At 49.8% G+C, this 15,007-nt stretch overlaps 2 protein-coding genes across 2 annotated transcripts in view; both read left to right on the top strand.

Moving 5' to 3' along the window:
• Positions 1 to 3: 3 nt before the first annotated feature.
• On the top strand, positions 4 to 5,266 carry NDUFA8 (NADH:ubiquinone oxidoreductase subunit A8). The gene is made up of 4 exons (XM_072352494.1): positions 4 to 151; positions 229 to 392; positions 1,180 to 1,345; positions 1,797 to 5,266. The coding sequence occupies exons 1-4, from the start codon at positions 101 to 103 to the stop codon at positions 1,932 to 1,934; spliced, it is 519 nt and encodes a 172-aa protein (XP_072208595.1). The 5' UTR covers positions 4 to 100; the 3' UTR covers positions 1,935 to 5,266.
• Positions 5,267 to 10,434: 5,168 nt separating this feature from the next.
• TTLL11 (tubulin tyrosine ligase like 11) overlaps positions 10,435 to 15,007 on the top strand; it is a 76,165-nt gene continuing 71,592 nt past the window's right edge. The window contains exon 1 of the mRNA XM_072352518.1: positions 10,435 to 10,645. The gene's annotated coding sequence lies outside the window, so the exon portion shown is untranslated. The remainder of the gene's footprint in view (positions 10,646 to 15,007) is intronic.

Genomic DNA, 15,007 nt, shown 5'->3' with positions numbered 1-15,007 from the left:
CCCCGCCGTGCGGCCGCATGCGCGTTCCTCCCCTCCCGGCGGCGGCGCGTGCGCGGTGGCGGGCGGGCGCCGAGGGGAGCTCAAGGAGAGCGGCGCCGCCATGCCCGGCACCGTGCGGCTGCCCTCCCTGGAGGAGCTGGATGTGCCCGAGGTGAGTCGCGCGATGCCGTCGGCCCCGCCGGGCGCCGCTGGGGCGGCCGCTGCTATCGCCGCTTTGTCCCGCTGCAGGTATCGGTCAGCTCGGCCGTGCTGAAGGCCGCGGCCCACCACTACGGCTCGCAGTGCGACCGGCCCAACAAGGAGTTCATGCTGTGCCGCTGGGAGGAGAAGGACCCGCGGAAGTGCCTGCAGGAGGGACGGCAGGTCAACCAGTGCGCGCTCGACTTCTTCAGGTCAGCGGGTGGACGGAGGGCGCGCAGCGCTCTGCAGCCGACATGGGCTGTGGGAGGCAGGCGGTGCCGCCGAGGGAGGGCACAGCCCGTGGGGAGCGCTGTGCCTTTTGCTTTATCTGCCTGCTTGAAGTTGACCTTGTCCTTTCACTGCTGCACAGAGCCTTAATGTTATGGGCGCGTTATGAAACCTGGAAAAGAAGCTGCCATTCCACACTGCCGTCTGTTTCACGTGCACACTAATGTGAAAATTCCAGTAGCTCCAGAATTGACCACTTGTGCCAAAAGTACAGATGGGGCATGTGTTAGTGTCAGTGCTGCGTTCTTAGGCTGCCAGCTGAGCACCTGACAGCTTGCTCAGAGCATATCCTCTTCTATGGACAGTAATCAGAGCCTCCCTCCTTTCTGAGGTGACAACATGGAAGTGATTGGGAGTTACTAGAACACTGTGTGGTGTATGCTACATTAGTTAATGAAAGGAACATCACATCATCACATGGGGGAAGTCGTGTCCATCTACTTTGCAAAAACATCCTCCCCATATTGGTGAAGTTACAAGCAGGGATAGCAGCAACTACAGCGGTGCAAACTTCCGTGATGCTGGCATTAGGTTCTGTTTAATGATGCTTCAGATACTGACTTCTGACAGCCTTAGGTGGGTGTGAGGAATTGCAACTAGGAGAACTGAGAAATTGAGGTTTGAATTAAATTGAGGTTCCTCTCTTACTCAAGAGGAGAACATTAAATCTATACCACGTGCCAACAATTTTCCTTCTGCAATCTCTTACAGGAAGATTAAGGTACACTGTGCAGAGCCATTCACTGAGTACTGGACATGCATTGACTACAGCAACTTGCAGGAGCTCCGTCGATGCCGAAAGCAACAGGCAGTGTTTGATAACTGTGTGATGGAGAAGTTGGGCTGGGTGAGACCTGATCTGGGACAGCTCTCTAAGGTAACTGCCTGCCTTTCTGATTGGGTAATTAGATTCCACTTTTCCTTAGCTGTGTTTTTCCAGACCTGGTGTCAGACTTTTCTCCCACCTTATCAGGTGTTACATGAACTCAACACTGGAAGCCTGTAGGCTTTACTAGAGCTCAGTGCTCTTTCAGCACTCTCTAGCATCCCTGGAAGACCCGCGCTGTGCTCATACTTCTCCACTTCATTTACTTTTATTTAATGCAGAGACCCTTCCTTCAGCAGTGAATCTCACGTGTTTGTGGAACTGTGACACAGCTATGTATTAAATGCCATTTGCTACATTTTTTTTTTTTAAACACTGAAGATTGGAGTCTCTCATCCAGTCCGTGCTGTGTCCTTAGTATGGGCTGGTGGTGCTTCCCTTAACCTAGTTTTTCTGTTAAATGCTATGAGAAGTTGTGTAATTCTTTATTTTTTCTGTATAGGTCACAAAAGTGAAGACAGACCGACCTATGCCTGAGAATGCTTATCATTCTAGACCTAGGCCAGAGCCCAATCCACCTGTTGAAGGAGAGCTGAAGCCTTCTCCATTTGGCAGTAGGTTATTTTTCTGGACGTGGTAAAGTGGGCAAACTGTGCCATAACTAAAATGCAAAGATACACTGATTGCAAATGTAAATTGTCCAGTACATGTTGAGTATCACTTTAATGATTAAAGAAAAAAACAAACAAAACTTTATGTGACTTAGCAGACTTTCTTTAAACATACGTGTCTATATTTCTTAGCTGCTATGATGTGTGGGTATCTCCACTTTGTGCTGTGTGCTCTGTAGCCCTACAGTCCTGGGGGCATCTTAATGCCAGCAGTGATGGTTGTTTGATAGTGGCTGCCAGCCCATGTCTGAGATGTGTATAAATATATATCTTTGCTGTTTCAAATGATCAAAAACCAGTGTGAGAACCTTGTCATTTACATCAAGAAAACTTCGGAAGCTGACAAGATATTAATGTCTTCCTGTACAATCTTGCAACTAGTAATTGTGCAGATTTTTACCTAGGACCTGTCTAGGAGCAAGCTGTTAGTCTGAATTGGTGGTTATGATGGGTTTGAGAACAGTACTGCTTTTGATAACAGGATCCTTCTCTTTACCAGCTACTTAAGCCTTGTGCGGGAAGGTAGTTGCTTTTGTTTATTTCTGTTAATGGGGAATACAAACTACTTCACCAGAAAATCACGGTGAACTTTCAACTCCTTGAAGAAAGATCGTCTTCTAATGGATCTTGTTCTGTTAAATGGTTTAAGAAGGTGCTCATCTTCTGGCTGAAGGACTTCACTTGGGGTTTGTGGCAAATCCTTCATGCTGTCTCACTGATTCTGGCAGAGGAGTATGGCAGCTTTCTTCAACTACCTTCTCTTTTCTGCAGCATCCAAGTCTTATGTTTCATCATTCTAGTCTTTCCTGTGCTATTCTCCTTCAATGACAAGAACCCAATTGCAAAGGTCAGAAAAAACAAATGGACTTGCTTTCATAAAGCCATGTGCCGTTCAGTTTGACCTGGGCCAGATTCTGTAGTCTGAACTACAAAGACTTGGATAGTGCTTTAGTCCTTGAGTAGACTAACAGTGACATCAGGGTCTGAAGATTTACCATCCCCTTGTTTGGGGTAGGATTAAGCTGTAATGTATCTGTAGCTGAAGTATGGATCCATGGAGCCAGAGGAAAAATTATATAACCTTTATCTAAAAATAGCTTGTGTGTGGTGTGGCTGATGGATTCCTGCTAGTTTCTATTTGGGTATGTAGACTGAAACTCAGAAAGCAGGTGCTGTGGCATGCATGTTTGCATTTTAATGTACATATCATGCTGTCTTAACACCTACTTGTCTAAACCTTTGCAGTTTCTCCTTACAGATGACTGCCGATAGTTCAGAGCAGCCATATATTACTGAAGAAAAATAACCTCTTTTCCCCAGAGATTGAAATTAGGGGAAGTTTGAGGTCTAATTACATTCATCTGTAGTATCATCAAGTAGAAGATGCATTTTCCTGTGATGTTAACATGAATTGCATCTAATCTTGTTGACCCACTCCAATACTTGGGCAACCTTACAAAAATATATTTTATATACTAGCAAGATTTAGTAAATAATAGCTTAAAATTGTCAGCATATTGTATGAAGCAGTTTGGAACTGAATGTCTGCTTTTGAGCGGACCTTCTTGTAGTCAACCCCTGACCGTAATTAGAGGTTTAGGTGTTGAATTTTTCTCCTGTTAAATTCATTTGGAAAAGAATTATATTCATAAGTAGGGGGGGGGGGAATGTGTGTACAAATCCCACCCTTACATTGGCTAGTACTGTAAGGGGGGAAAAAAGATTTGAGCTGCAGCCTCAGCGGTTTAAGTCTAGTCGTCTTTCCTGACAGCTGAATCTACTGTGTTTTGGGTTGGAGGCTGTTGATGCTGTAATGAGGTGTTGATCTTGTTTAAAAGTTAGAATTAACTGCTTTCTTAGATTCCCATTTGAGTTTCATGCAGGAGTGGGAAGGTGAATTTACAAAAGCAGCAGAGGAGGATAATGAAGTGATTGTAAAGCCAAGTAGAATTCAGCCGTACTATGGGCACTTCTTTCATTAACTTCTTGGAGGTAATTACTTCATGGCTTTTATCTCTTGGCTGAATCTCCACAACAAGTCTTGCCAGAGGTCTGTTTCTTGGTGCTTTGGACAGTGCCTGTATGTAGCTATTTCTGTTGAGAATTGTTGTGTGGCTTTACTCAAACATAGATTCTCCCTTTGGAGCTGTAATGTTTTTTTGGAAACTTTAGAACAAGTGAATGTCAAGATTGAGTAAAGACCATAAAACTATTTTTGAGGAATGTATCTTGACATTTTTTTGGCAGATGGAGAGCAGACGCACACAGATTCAATACAGATATTTTACTGGCAATGTGAGAAGTGTTATTTGTTATGCTGTAGGCTCTAAGCTCTGCCAGAGCTTTTAATCGTGTGTGAAATTAATAGAACTTCAAGCCAAAGTAATGGTAGTCTGTCCTGTGCTGTGGTCTGCGTTAGGGAGAAACCACTCCCTTTCAGTGTGGATGGAAAAGAGAGACATCGTTGTGTGATTCCTAGTCTCAGTAAGGGAGGAGCGTGCGTTGCTCAGTTACTGTGGGGCACTACCATCACAACATTGTTCCAAGGAGAAAGTACCCTTGCAAGATACTGGCAGTTTGATGCCCTCTGCTTTCAAATGGTTCTGCTCCTTTCCCAGGATGAAAGAGCTGGAGGTGTCCTGCTAGCCAGAATGAGGGGAGTCCAGCAGCAAGACCCTCTTGGCCTACAGCCACCAGATTGTTCATCTGGGAAAGTAGCGGGAAGGAATTTATTTATTTATTTTTATAAGCTCTCCTGCCTATTTAATAATTCTATCGTGTGTCATTCATTCTTTTTAAAACAAAAAAAACCCCAACAACAGACTTCTAGGATTCTGTTCAGGTTGAACTAGCCTCCCAGACATTTGTGAGCTTGATTTCCTAGGACAAAAGCCTTTCATGTATTCCTCCTCTGACTTCAGTTGTTTCTAGAGTGGAGCCATGATCAATGAAGAGGAGTTTTCTTTTTTTCCCATTTATAAGTGGAGAAAAAGCTTCAAAGGTTTTGAAGAATCTTTGCCATTGGAGTGAGGATATTTCTGTGAAGGCAAAGAGGAAACTGGGAGTTCACAATAACTTTGTTTTGCTTTTGTCTTTGAAGGCTTGCTGTCTACTTCTGTACTAAAAGCATTTTGAAAGTGGAATCCGTCTGGGTATTAATAGGAGATTTAAGACTCCCTCTTGTGGCTGCTTCAAGTTGATCTTTGGGTATTTGCATGGAGGTCTTGTTATTGTGGAAGTCCTAAGGCTAACTCAGTACTGCTAATAGTAACTTGATTAAATATTTTTTTGTTACAAAATTCACTTAAGCATTGTTTCAGCTTATCTTTTTTTCCTTTACATAGAAGAAAAACCTACTGAATTGAGTGTGAAGCAAGAAGAGGGAGGAAAGTGGGTTGAAAAAGTGATTGTCTGAATCATGTTTGATGCCAGTTAAGGACATTAAGACAGCCAAAGTACATAGAGGTTGGGAAATCCCAGTGTAATTTAATTGCTTCTCTGAATCCAGAGGAGTGTGCCTGGTGCTGCAGATTGCAGGATGAGGTGCAGTTCTGAACCTGCTGGGCCAGTGCTAGTGGTGGGTGACAGTCAAACACAGGAAGCAAGTTGACTGCAGTATTTAACTTCATGTAAAAACACATTATTTGCTCTATTAGGGATAGATGTGATCTTAACGAGTGGTCTTAAATGTAACCTTGCTGTTCTGTTAATGATTTTGTGGCTGTGTTGTTTTGCACACGAGCCCTTCTCAGTGGGCTCTTGATGTCAGTCTGTTCTGAGACATCTCCTGCATGGCTGGGAATGGTACAGATAGTACCTTGGCAAAGGGAGAAGAGCAGAGAAAATACAGCCGAGCAAAATGTCTGCAGTATTACTTTGTATGTTAGGGCAGTAAATCAGTCTAGCAAGCAGGTGCTGAAAGGGGGCTGGTTCTCAGGTACCAAAGGCAGGTCGGTTTTCTCAGCAGCTCAGGTGTTATTCCTTTTTGGGTTTTTCTTGCTCTTTCAAAGGCAAGTTCTTCAGTTCCCTTGCACATACTGCAGAAGTGTTGGCAAGCCTAACGTGTGCATTGGTGCAGGTTCCTCTTATGTGTGATGTCTGTGGTTGATGACAGCAAGGCTGTGTGTTCCAAGCCTGCTGACTGCATGGGAGCTGCTCCGGGCTATTGCAGGGCTGGGACATCCCAGAAGCTGCTGGGAGTGAAGAGTTTTGCTTTATCTGACTGGATCCAGGAATAAGAAGACTGAAAGCAAAACAAGAAGAGCATTTAATAAGAGAAAAGCCATTCTATCTTGCCTGCATCCCAGGCATCTCCTCGTTACTGCTGCCCTCACTGCCTAGGAAATAGCTTAGATCACGTTTGTCTGCATCTGTTTATTGCAGATGCTCAAACAAAAGGATTCTGACCTGCATGTTCTTGTATTCTTGGCTGGGCTGGCAAATGCGGATGGATCAAGCAAGTGTTTTGTTAACACTTCTGCAGCACAAAACAGTGAACAGCTTTTTCTTTTTTGATAGGGTTTAAATTAATTTCTCCCTTCTCATCAGCAAAATTGAGGGCTGGGAAAAATGGCCGTGCCTGTTGCTTTGTTAAGCTTGCCTTTGGCTTTGATTCTGGCACCAAGAAAGGAAATAAAATACAGGGGAAGGGAGCTTTCTAAAAGAGCTATGGGTCTGCTCCGAAGTTGATAGGTTAAAGCTTACAAAACACTGACTCTGAGGCATTGCTCTAATGTTTGTAAAATCAGCATGGCAGCTCTGTTAAGGACCATGAGTCACCATGAGGGTGGTTCAGTTCTTTATGAGTAGTGCAACGTTCTACTTCCATGCGATGGGGAGCTAGAATTTAAACGGAGTCAGAATTACCTCTTTGATTAGAGCACTGTCTGACCTCTGCTTTGTTCTTGCTGCCTGCTTACAGCTGTGCCAAGTGGAACGTGACCGGTCTTTGTCCAAGAGCAAAGGACTGGACAGAGCCCTTCAGCATCAGCCATGGCAATTGTAATCGCTCTCCAGCCGCTCTCTGGGCTGCCGTGCCTGGTCTCTGCCCGGCTGCTCCTGGGGGACACAGTCAGGTGTGGCCCAACTTGGCTGTGGTTTCCAGGAAGCTGCTGACAGCAGGCCTGACCCTGGCCATGTGCACGCAGCGGGAGGCTCTGCCTGTCCCCAGGCGCGGCCTCAGGCGCTCGTGGCAAGCCTGCGCTCCAGGCTAAACAGAGGAAGGTGAGGGTCAGCAGCAGAGAGCTCTGCCCAAGACTCAGGAAGCACATTTTGGCAGAGGAAAGAAATACAATGCAAGCAGGGAGGGAAACTCAGCTTCCATCCAACCCCCTCCAAGAAGCTTTTGGCTCCCTGCGGCTGCCAAGTCTTTACTATCAGTTATTGTGCTCTTTTATTGTTACAGGCTCTGGTGTTTGTTTTCTGCTTTTACACCAGTGTGCTGCAGAGGGGAAAGAACTGAGCGATCTGGGAGCAGTGTGGGCTGGAGGGCAGAGCCCTGTGCAAGGAACAGGCAGCCCAGCTCCCCCTCCTGCCTGCTGCTGTCTCCTGTGTGCCCTTGGGGCACGGCATGTCCCTTCCCTCCCCTCTCTGCTCTAGGTGGTTCCACCTGGCACAGAACTCTCTCCTTGTTTACTGTCTTTGTCCTTGAAAGGTGCCTCAGAGGGGTCTTGGGCAAAGCTGTGCTTGGCCAGGACAGGCGCAGACCCTGCTCACTGCTTTCCTTCCTCAGAGTAAGAAAAAGGAGCTATGCACAGCCCTACCCTCCTCACTTCGCCCTGCAGCTGTTAAACCACTTTGCTCTGCGAATACTGCCCATATAGCCCATAGAGAACAGAGATGTCCCTGTTAGAGAAGCTGGAGGTGAGAAGTGGCACCCTGAGCTCTGTGCATTTTGAGCAGACCTGGAAGAGTTTCCCCGTTCTGAACAAAACGGATCTCTCTTGTCTTCCAGAGATTGTGAAGGCAAAAGCCAGCTCTCAGATTTGAACTTTTCCTGCAGTGGTGCAATATGTGTGTGCAGGGAGCCCGGGAACCAGGGGAATTAGCTTGCAGAAGTGGAAGTCCCCAGGGCACACGTAGCTCCAGTGCTCAGTGCTTGTCCTTGCAAACCCTGCTCTGCTCCCCATCATCACTTGCTTAGCGCCTTTGTTTCTTCCAACCATGAGTGAAACCAGTTGTGTTAAGGGCATGACATAATTATAGTCTGGGAATTCCGTTGGAGAAAATCCTTTTGAAGATTTACTGGTCTGGGTAATTACGATAAAACTATGAAGGTGCTGCACTCTAAATTATTAACAGTTAATACATGGAGGTTTCTGCTTTCTTGTACTTCTTGCTGCAAAACAAAACAGACCAATTCTGTCTGTGTCAGTAGCGTTTTCTTCTAGGAATGTGTCTGCCAGAGGCATGCTACAACACTTTCACAGCACCACTGTCCATCTCTGGTGGTGATACAGATTACTGAACTAAACATGTGAGCCTTCCTTCCCTCCTTCTTTCCATGTTTGCTGCCATTCTGCCTTTCCTTATGCCTGAGCAGTGACAACAGCCTGGAGGATTTTTTCTTGCTGCATCTTGACATTTTTGCTTTCTGATGTACACCCTTACATTACCCTGTGGAGTTCAGGCCGTGTCATAGAGGAACGGCTTAAGGAGCCTTAGCAGAAAACTCCCATCCCATGCTCCTTCCTTCCCTAAATATCTGCATTGTGAATATGCTTTAAAGTTCTAAGTTTATTTACTTCCATGTTTACCTCCATTTACCTATTATTGTCCTTAACAATACCTGCTCTCTGTGCCAGCATCTTTATCATATATAGAGAGGGTGCACTGTGCCATCTGTAATTAAACCAGGTGGGCCTCATTCTCTTCCTGTTCCGCCTCCTGGTGCAGCAGGATGGCTGGGATGCCCAGAAGCAGCAGAGAACCTCCAACCCTAACTTGCTTCAGCCACTGCTGCCTGGTGCATCCCTGAGGGAGAGGCCTAAACCCAGGCACTCCAGGTGCTTGGTGCTGTGGAGGATGGTGGCTGCCATGTCCCCGGTGCTGCTGGGTGCTGGCGCCAGGCTGAGCGCGATGGTGAGCTGTGGGTGGCTGGGCAAAGTACTGCAGAACAAAACTGAATTGAAGTGATTCTTTCCCTCTCCTCATGGCCTGCGAGGAAGCCTTTTTCCATTTACTATAGAACACGGTCCTTAATAGTGCTGAAGTGTTCTACGTATTTTAAATAAACATGAGTGGATTTGAGCCCAGGAGGACATGAAAGAATGCAGCGTTTGCGGGGTACCGGCCCGGCACACATGTCAGCAATTTGGCTGCCTTGTGTACTTTGGCTTTTAAAAAAGCATTTTAAAGTAAACAAATGAAGGAAAATCTGGCAGCTGGATTTCAAAGTAAATTGCTTTCAGCTGATGGACCCCGTTTCCAGCTTGCTTGGGTAGGACTGAGTCCTACGCATCCAGCAAGAAGAGCTAGCGGCCAAGGAGGAGAGCGGAGGCGGGAGGGAGAACAAAAGCAGGGAAAATCTGTGGATTTAATTCTTCCATTTCCTTCCTTTGCACCAAACACTCCCGGCCTGTCACTGCATTGCTGTTGGCCAGGCAGGTCAGTACTAAGGCTGCAAATTGTGCTCCGTCGTGCCCCATCCCCTGTGCTGCTGTGCCCCTCAGTGCTGGTACTGCTGCTGTCCCCACGTCCCCTCTGTGGGCACTGGGCCCTGTCCTGGCATCAGCCACCAGGGCAGGCAGGGCTGGAAGCAGCAGAGATAACACAGGGCTCAGGAGCAAGGGCCTCCGGAAGGGGCTGGTGTGGCCCCAAAGGAGGAGGCTCAGCACATGCTGACAGATAATAATGAGGTCCCAGGCTGGATGAAATGGGGAGGTTGCTGAGGTCACGCTTTGGCTCGGCACTGGGCTCCTTCTGCTTTCATTCGTGTTTCCTCAAGTTTATAAAACTTTCTGTGGGTTGGTTCAGTGGAAAGGGCAGAGGAAAGCGGGGGGTCTGCAGTGGTGGTGGTGGAGCAGGGCTGCGGAGGGCTGCTCCATGCACGGGCAGCACGGCAGTGCCCTGCAGCACCCCGGGGCAGCGTGCAGGGCTGGCAGCAGGGTGCTGGGCATGGCTGCGTGCGGAAGCTGCCCTGCTGCTCGTGGCCACACGCAGCTCTGCGCCATGCTCCCTGCGATGCCAATATCAGTCAGGACGGTTTGCTCTGATGGCTTTCCTCCTATTAACTCAGCAAATGAACTCTTCTGTGGCCAAGGTGCCGCCAGCTGTAACATGTAAAGGGAAAAAGGGGCAAAACCTGGGCGAGGGATACTGAGAGAAAATGGCGGCCGGGCTGAGGCAGCGCCCTCCACAGGCGGCCCTGAGCTCAGCCTGGAGCGCCGCGCTGGGCCTGCCCTCATCAGCCCTTGGCGCAGGCGGCTGCTGGTACCGCTGTTAGAGCTGGCAGTGCCCACATGCACCTGCCGGCACCCACGAGTTCCTGCTGCTTCTTAATGCCGTGTTGAAGGGGAAGGCCTTCTTGAGGCAGCCGCTGCTCCGGCCCGTGTCGCTCCAGTCCCTGGATGGGCTGCTGAGAGTGCGGCCCCACCATGATGGCGCTGAAAGCTGCAGGAAAGAGGCTACAGGACACAGTGCAACGGCATCTCCTGCCTTCTGTAACTGCTTTTGGCTTCAGGTAGGCAAACAGATGGGGGAGGAGGGAGGGGATCTGGGGGGTTTGTGGCCTATGGGGCTGCCAGCTCATCATCCCTTGCTGACTGCACCAGTGGAGGGCTGGGAGGGCCCCCTGTGCCTCTCCGTGGGGTTGGGGGAAGAGGCTGCAATGGTGACACTGTGAGACATGCAGTGCCAGTGCTGAGTGACTCGGGGGGCATGGGAGGGCTGCAGCTGTGTGGGGGCTGTGGGGAAGGGTTAATGCGGAAGACTTGCTGTTGTTGGGTAGAGGCTGTAGACACGCTCTGCAGCCTGTGCTCAGAAGAACGAAAACAACCACTGGCAAAGACAGTTGCTGTGGATGTCCCTGTGATTAACTGGAAGAATATGTAAATGTATATAGCAGTTACCATAGCTACTGGAGGCATTACACTGGGGTGGGGGAAGACAGGGCCCCCAGCCCAGGTCAGGATTTGCATTCATAGCACAACAGCACCCGGCACCCCATGAGGCTGGCACTGAGCAGCTGGGCTGTTCTCACCTCGTGCCACCATCGTGCACCCCAGGGCTGTGCAGGGGGCAGAGAGCAGCAGTGGGTTTGGGCTGCAGGATGTCACAACGTGGGGCTCGGTCAGGCCGAGTGCCTCAGTCCTGCTGCTACCATGCCACAGTGTTTTCCCATGGGGCCACAGCCCCTTGCTAAGACTTGAGCACCCCTTGCGTCCTCAGGGCAGGAAGTACCCTGAAGGAGTGACAACCCTCAGGCAACATGCTGCCATGCAGCAGCACAAAACTGGGAGCCCTGGTGTACCAACCTGCACACAGGTGGCCCAGCCCCACAGCTCATTGCTGGTTGATCCTATAAAGCTGAGAGGGAAAAGGGACTCTGCTTGTGTGGAGCCTGCAGAATGGCCCTGACTGCCCACAGGTGCTGGTGAGTGCCCCTGTTGTGTTGTATTGTGTCGTGCTGCATTGCCTACTTACGTGGCTGCTGTAAGCCCCAAGACCAGGGGGTTTCCATCCACCCACAGATTATTTGCTTGTGCCCTCTGTGAGCCCTAGTGTGTGCTGGGTGGCCAGAGATGGAGGGCAAGAATGAAACCTGCTGTCTTTTCGAGCACCCTATCTCAAAAGGCTGACTGCCCCAAGTCCTGTGGCTGCTCCTGGCTCTAGGGGACAGACAGCAGAGCTGGGAGGGATCCCAAAGGATGTGGGGACCCCAGGCTCCTCCGCCCTCCCAGGCACTGTGCAGCCATTACAAATGACAGGCATGCGCGGCCAGGCTTCATGTCTGCTATTTTCTTATAATTTAAGAGCCTTCCTCACATTAATCTTTTTATTTTTATTTTGACAAATGTATGTTTCCAGGAAGTTGCTGAGGTCAAAGCAGCATCTGTTGCTCGTTATTTTGGGGGATGCAGAGGGTCTTTGTGAGGGTTTCCAAAGCAACAATGAATTAAGTGGTTTGTAAAGCAGAGAGCAGGAATGAGGAGAGGGCTGGGGCTTCCCGAAAGGCAGCTGAAGATGCTGATGAAAATCAGATCAGTTCGCTTGTATTTTCTTGGAAACTTGATCTATTTTTCTTGTACAACTGTCAGCCTGACTCCTGTATTTCAAGCTCTTGGCAGGAGCCAGCTCTGCGTTTCGGCGCTGGGATTAGCGTGGCCATGGTCAGATGTGCACTCCCTGGCCCACACCAGCTGCTATGTGCTGGCCAGGGGCACATGCGTGGCAGCAGCTGTGGTGTGCTGCGAGGGGCAGGGACAAGTAAGGGCCCATGAACCAGCATGTCCTGTGGTGGTGCCAGCTGCAGACACGGGCAGGGTCCCCCAGGATAACACCCCCCTGTGCTGGGTACAGCACTTGTCTCCTGAAATCAGAGGCCTGGGGCTGAGCTCACACCTTGAAATGCCCCACACTCCTCCCAGGGTGCTTCTCCAGCTGCCTGCTCTCTGTCACCAAAACCAGCTGAGCAGTCAGTGCAGGATCAGTCCCGTGGCCAGGGCTCCTGTGTGGAGCTGGTGTAGTGTCAGAAGCAGCTTTTTTTCTTGCAAAACAACACAAGGAGGGTCTGGTGCCAAGGCGAGGGCTGCCGAGGAGCCCAGGAGATTTATTGCTGAGGAAATACTTTCTCCAGCGACGGCTGACGGTCACAGCAGGAACAATGGGAGATTCGCAACGTGAACAAAGCTGATTTCGTTCTTCTTTTTATCAATGCGTTTTCCTTGCGGAGCCTCCCTTCCTGGAAGTGGGAGATGCAGCTTCCCCCGCGCTCTGGCTGTGTAATCAGCAGGAATGGCAATATCCTGGCTGGGAAGCGAGCTGTGAAACGCTGTCACCCGTGCTGATTTATGAGCCTGGGACGGCGCAAGCTGTGGCAGCGGCCAGCAGCAGGGCTGGCCCAGGGACAAAGTGCCAGGGCGCGTGCAATATCCACATATTCTTTCTCCTCCTCGCCGGATCCCCGGGGAGCCCGTGAGGGGAAGTTAATGGATTAGACACACACGTTCTGTTTTATTTTATTTTTTTATTGCCCCATCTTTCCAAACGCCTTTAGCAGACGTGCGATGACAATGGGGCCGGACAGGCGTGGGGTCAGCAGCCTGCCTGTGGGAGGTCAGCGTGCTGGCCATGGGCACGGATGGTCCCGGGGGGACTTGGGGAGGTCTTAATGGGGTGACCCTGCAGCCCAGGCCATGCGGTGCCCACGGGCTGGGCAGCACCATATGAGCCATCCTGCACCCCTGTGCCGTGCAGTCCTCACCCAGCATCGGGAATATGAAATGATTATTCCAAATGATCAGATTTTAATTATGCAACACAGAGGATGATTATTGTATGCCAAATTGGTGCCGAGTGCTTAGTTATGTATATGCCAAATTTAGTCTATACTATTATACCCAGTGGGTGGCCGTAGACAATCAGGAAGTAATTAGTTTTGCTGGAGGTTGTTCGCTTGCCTGGTTCGCTGTGCTGTCTGGGGAGCGTCTTGCTGCGCTTCGTGAATACCGCGGGCTTTGAGTTCAATACCGTCTTTTTGTGACAAGCTAATAAGCTGTCTGCATGGCGGCCTGTAATTAGCGCTGTCGATATTCATTTGGAAACGGAGCCCGTGCGGAGTGGCTCTGCCGATGGCGCTTCCCTTTGTTGAGGCTCCGGTCCCACCTCGCCTCTGAGGGATGCAACCGCATGCTGGACACATTGGTTGGAGCACAGGGGATTGCCCATGGTGCTACCTGGCTGTGTCCTGAGGGTCCGTGCTCACCTCTGGGGTCTCAGTGGTAGAACCACCCATGGTCGGGGGCTGTGTTGGTGGGGAGGTGCTGGCACTGCAATGTGGCGCTGCTGTCCGTGGGCAGCGTTTGGTGCTGAGGGGCCCCTGGATGCAGCAGCCTCCACAGAACCAGCCTGGGGGCTGCCAGGCAGGAATTGCCTGAGTATAGAGCAACTTTTACCTCTGTTACACAAAGGAAACTTTCCTCCTCTTTTTGTCAGAGATGCTCACTCCATTGAAATGATTGGCATACTGGAGAGCTGAGAAACTAAATTGTTTATACACTAATGAATAGAAGCTTGATTGCAAGATCCTGTTTGGAAAATTATAGTGCTGAATTGAAGCTGTACAATTACATCCAAAATGCTGCATATTCATTTCATCTGCTTTGCATAGAGATTAACAAGCGAGCCCTAAAGCAGACTCTGAAATTAAAGCTAACACCAGATTTAGTCACAGGTTACAAACTAAATAGCATTGTTTGATGGATATGAATCTTTACCACCTGCCTGCCTGATGATTGCTAGCAGCTTACCAGACAGCAGAGGAGAAACTTTCTTCCCATGCAGGAAGCACAATAAGCACGGGGCTGGACGTGCCCCCTCCCTGTGTGCCCCCCCAGGCAGATGGCTGCTTGCTTCCATCCCCGGGGAAGGGCACCTCTTCTGCTGGAGGCTGCAGCCCCTCCAGGTTTGCAGGACCAGGTACTGCCTGGGAATGTGGTGCTGCAGGTTCCTGTCCCCACCTTGATCCCACCCCCTGGAGCTCTCCTTTCCTGTGTGCCCAGGCTGAACTTGGTTTGTGGGCCAGAGTTTGGCCTGGGAACAGAAACCGGGGAATGAAAATGGGCAATATGTGCACTGAGGGCTGCCCCGTCCCATCCCAGAGCCCAGACCTCTTAGGGTGGGCTGCAGTTGTGGGCTGTGGGGCAGCGTCAGTGCGGTGTGCTGGCAGGGCATGCTCTGGAAATGGTCTGTGTCACCAGTGAGGAACCCGGCATCCATGTAGCGCTGTGTGGTGACATGAGGCCTCTTGTCACTGTGGGGGGAGCAGCTGGGATTTGCAATTGCACTGGGACTGTGACAGTAGGGGAATGCAGGGACCCTCCTT

Source organism: Excalfactoria chinensis, chromosome 18 (assembly GCF_039878825.1).
Source record: "Excalfactoria chinensis isolate bCotChi1 chromosome 18, bCotChi1.hap2, whole genome shotgun sequence".
Lineage (NCBI taxonomy): Eukaryota > Metazoa > Chordata > Aves > Galliformes > Phasianidae > Excalfactoria > Excalfactoria chinensis.
The sequence above is the reverse complement of the archived record's forward strand: the minus strand, read 5'-3'. Positions and strand labels throughout refer to the sequence as shown.

Coding starts and splice junctions, on each gene's coding strand:
- NDUFA8 (XM_072352494.1), top strand. CDS start 101: ATGCCCGGCACCGTGCGGCTGCCCTCCCTGGAGGAGCTGGATGTGCCC. Junction 152..228: donor AGGAGCTGGATGTGCCCGAG/GTGAGTCGCGCG, acceptor GTCCCGCTGCAG/GTATCGGTCAGCTCGGCCGT. Junction 1,346..1,796: donor ATCTGGGACAGCTCTCTAAG/GTAACTGCCTGC, acceptor TTTTCTGTATAG/GTCACAAAAGTGAAGACAGA.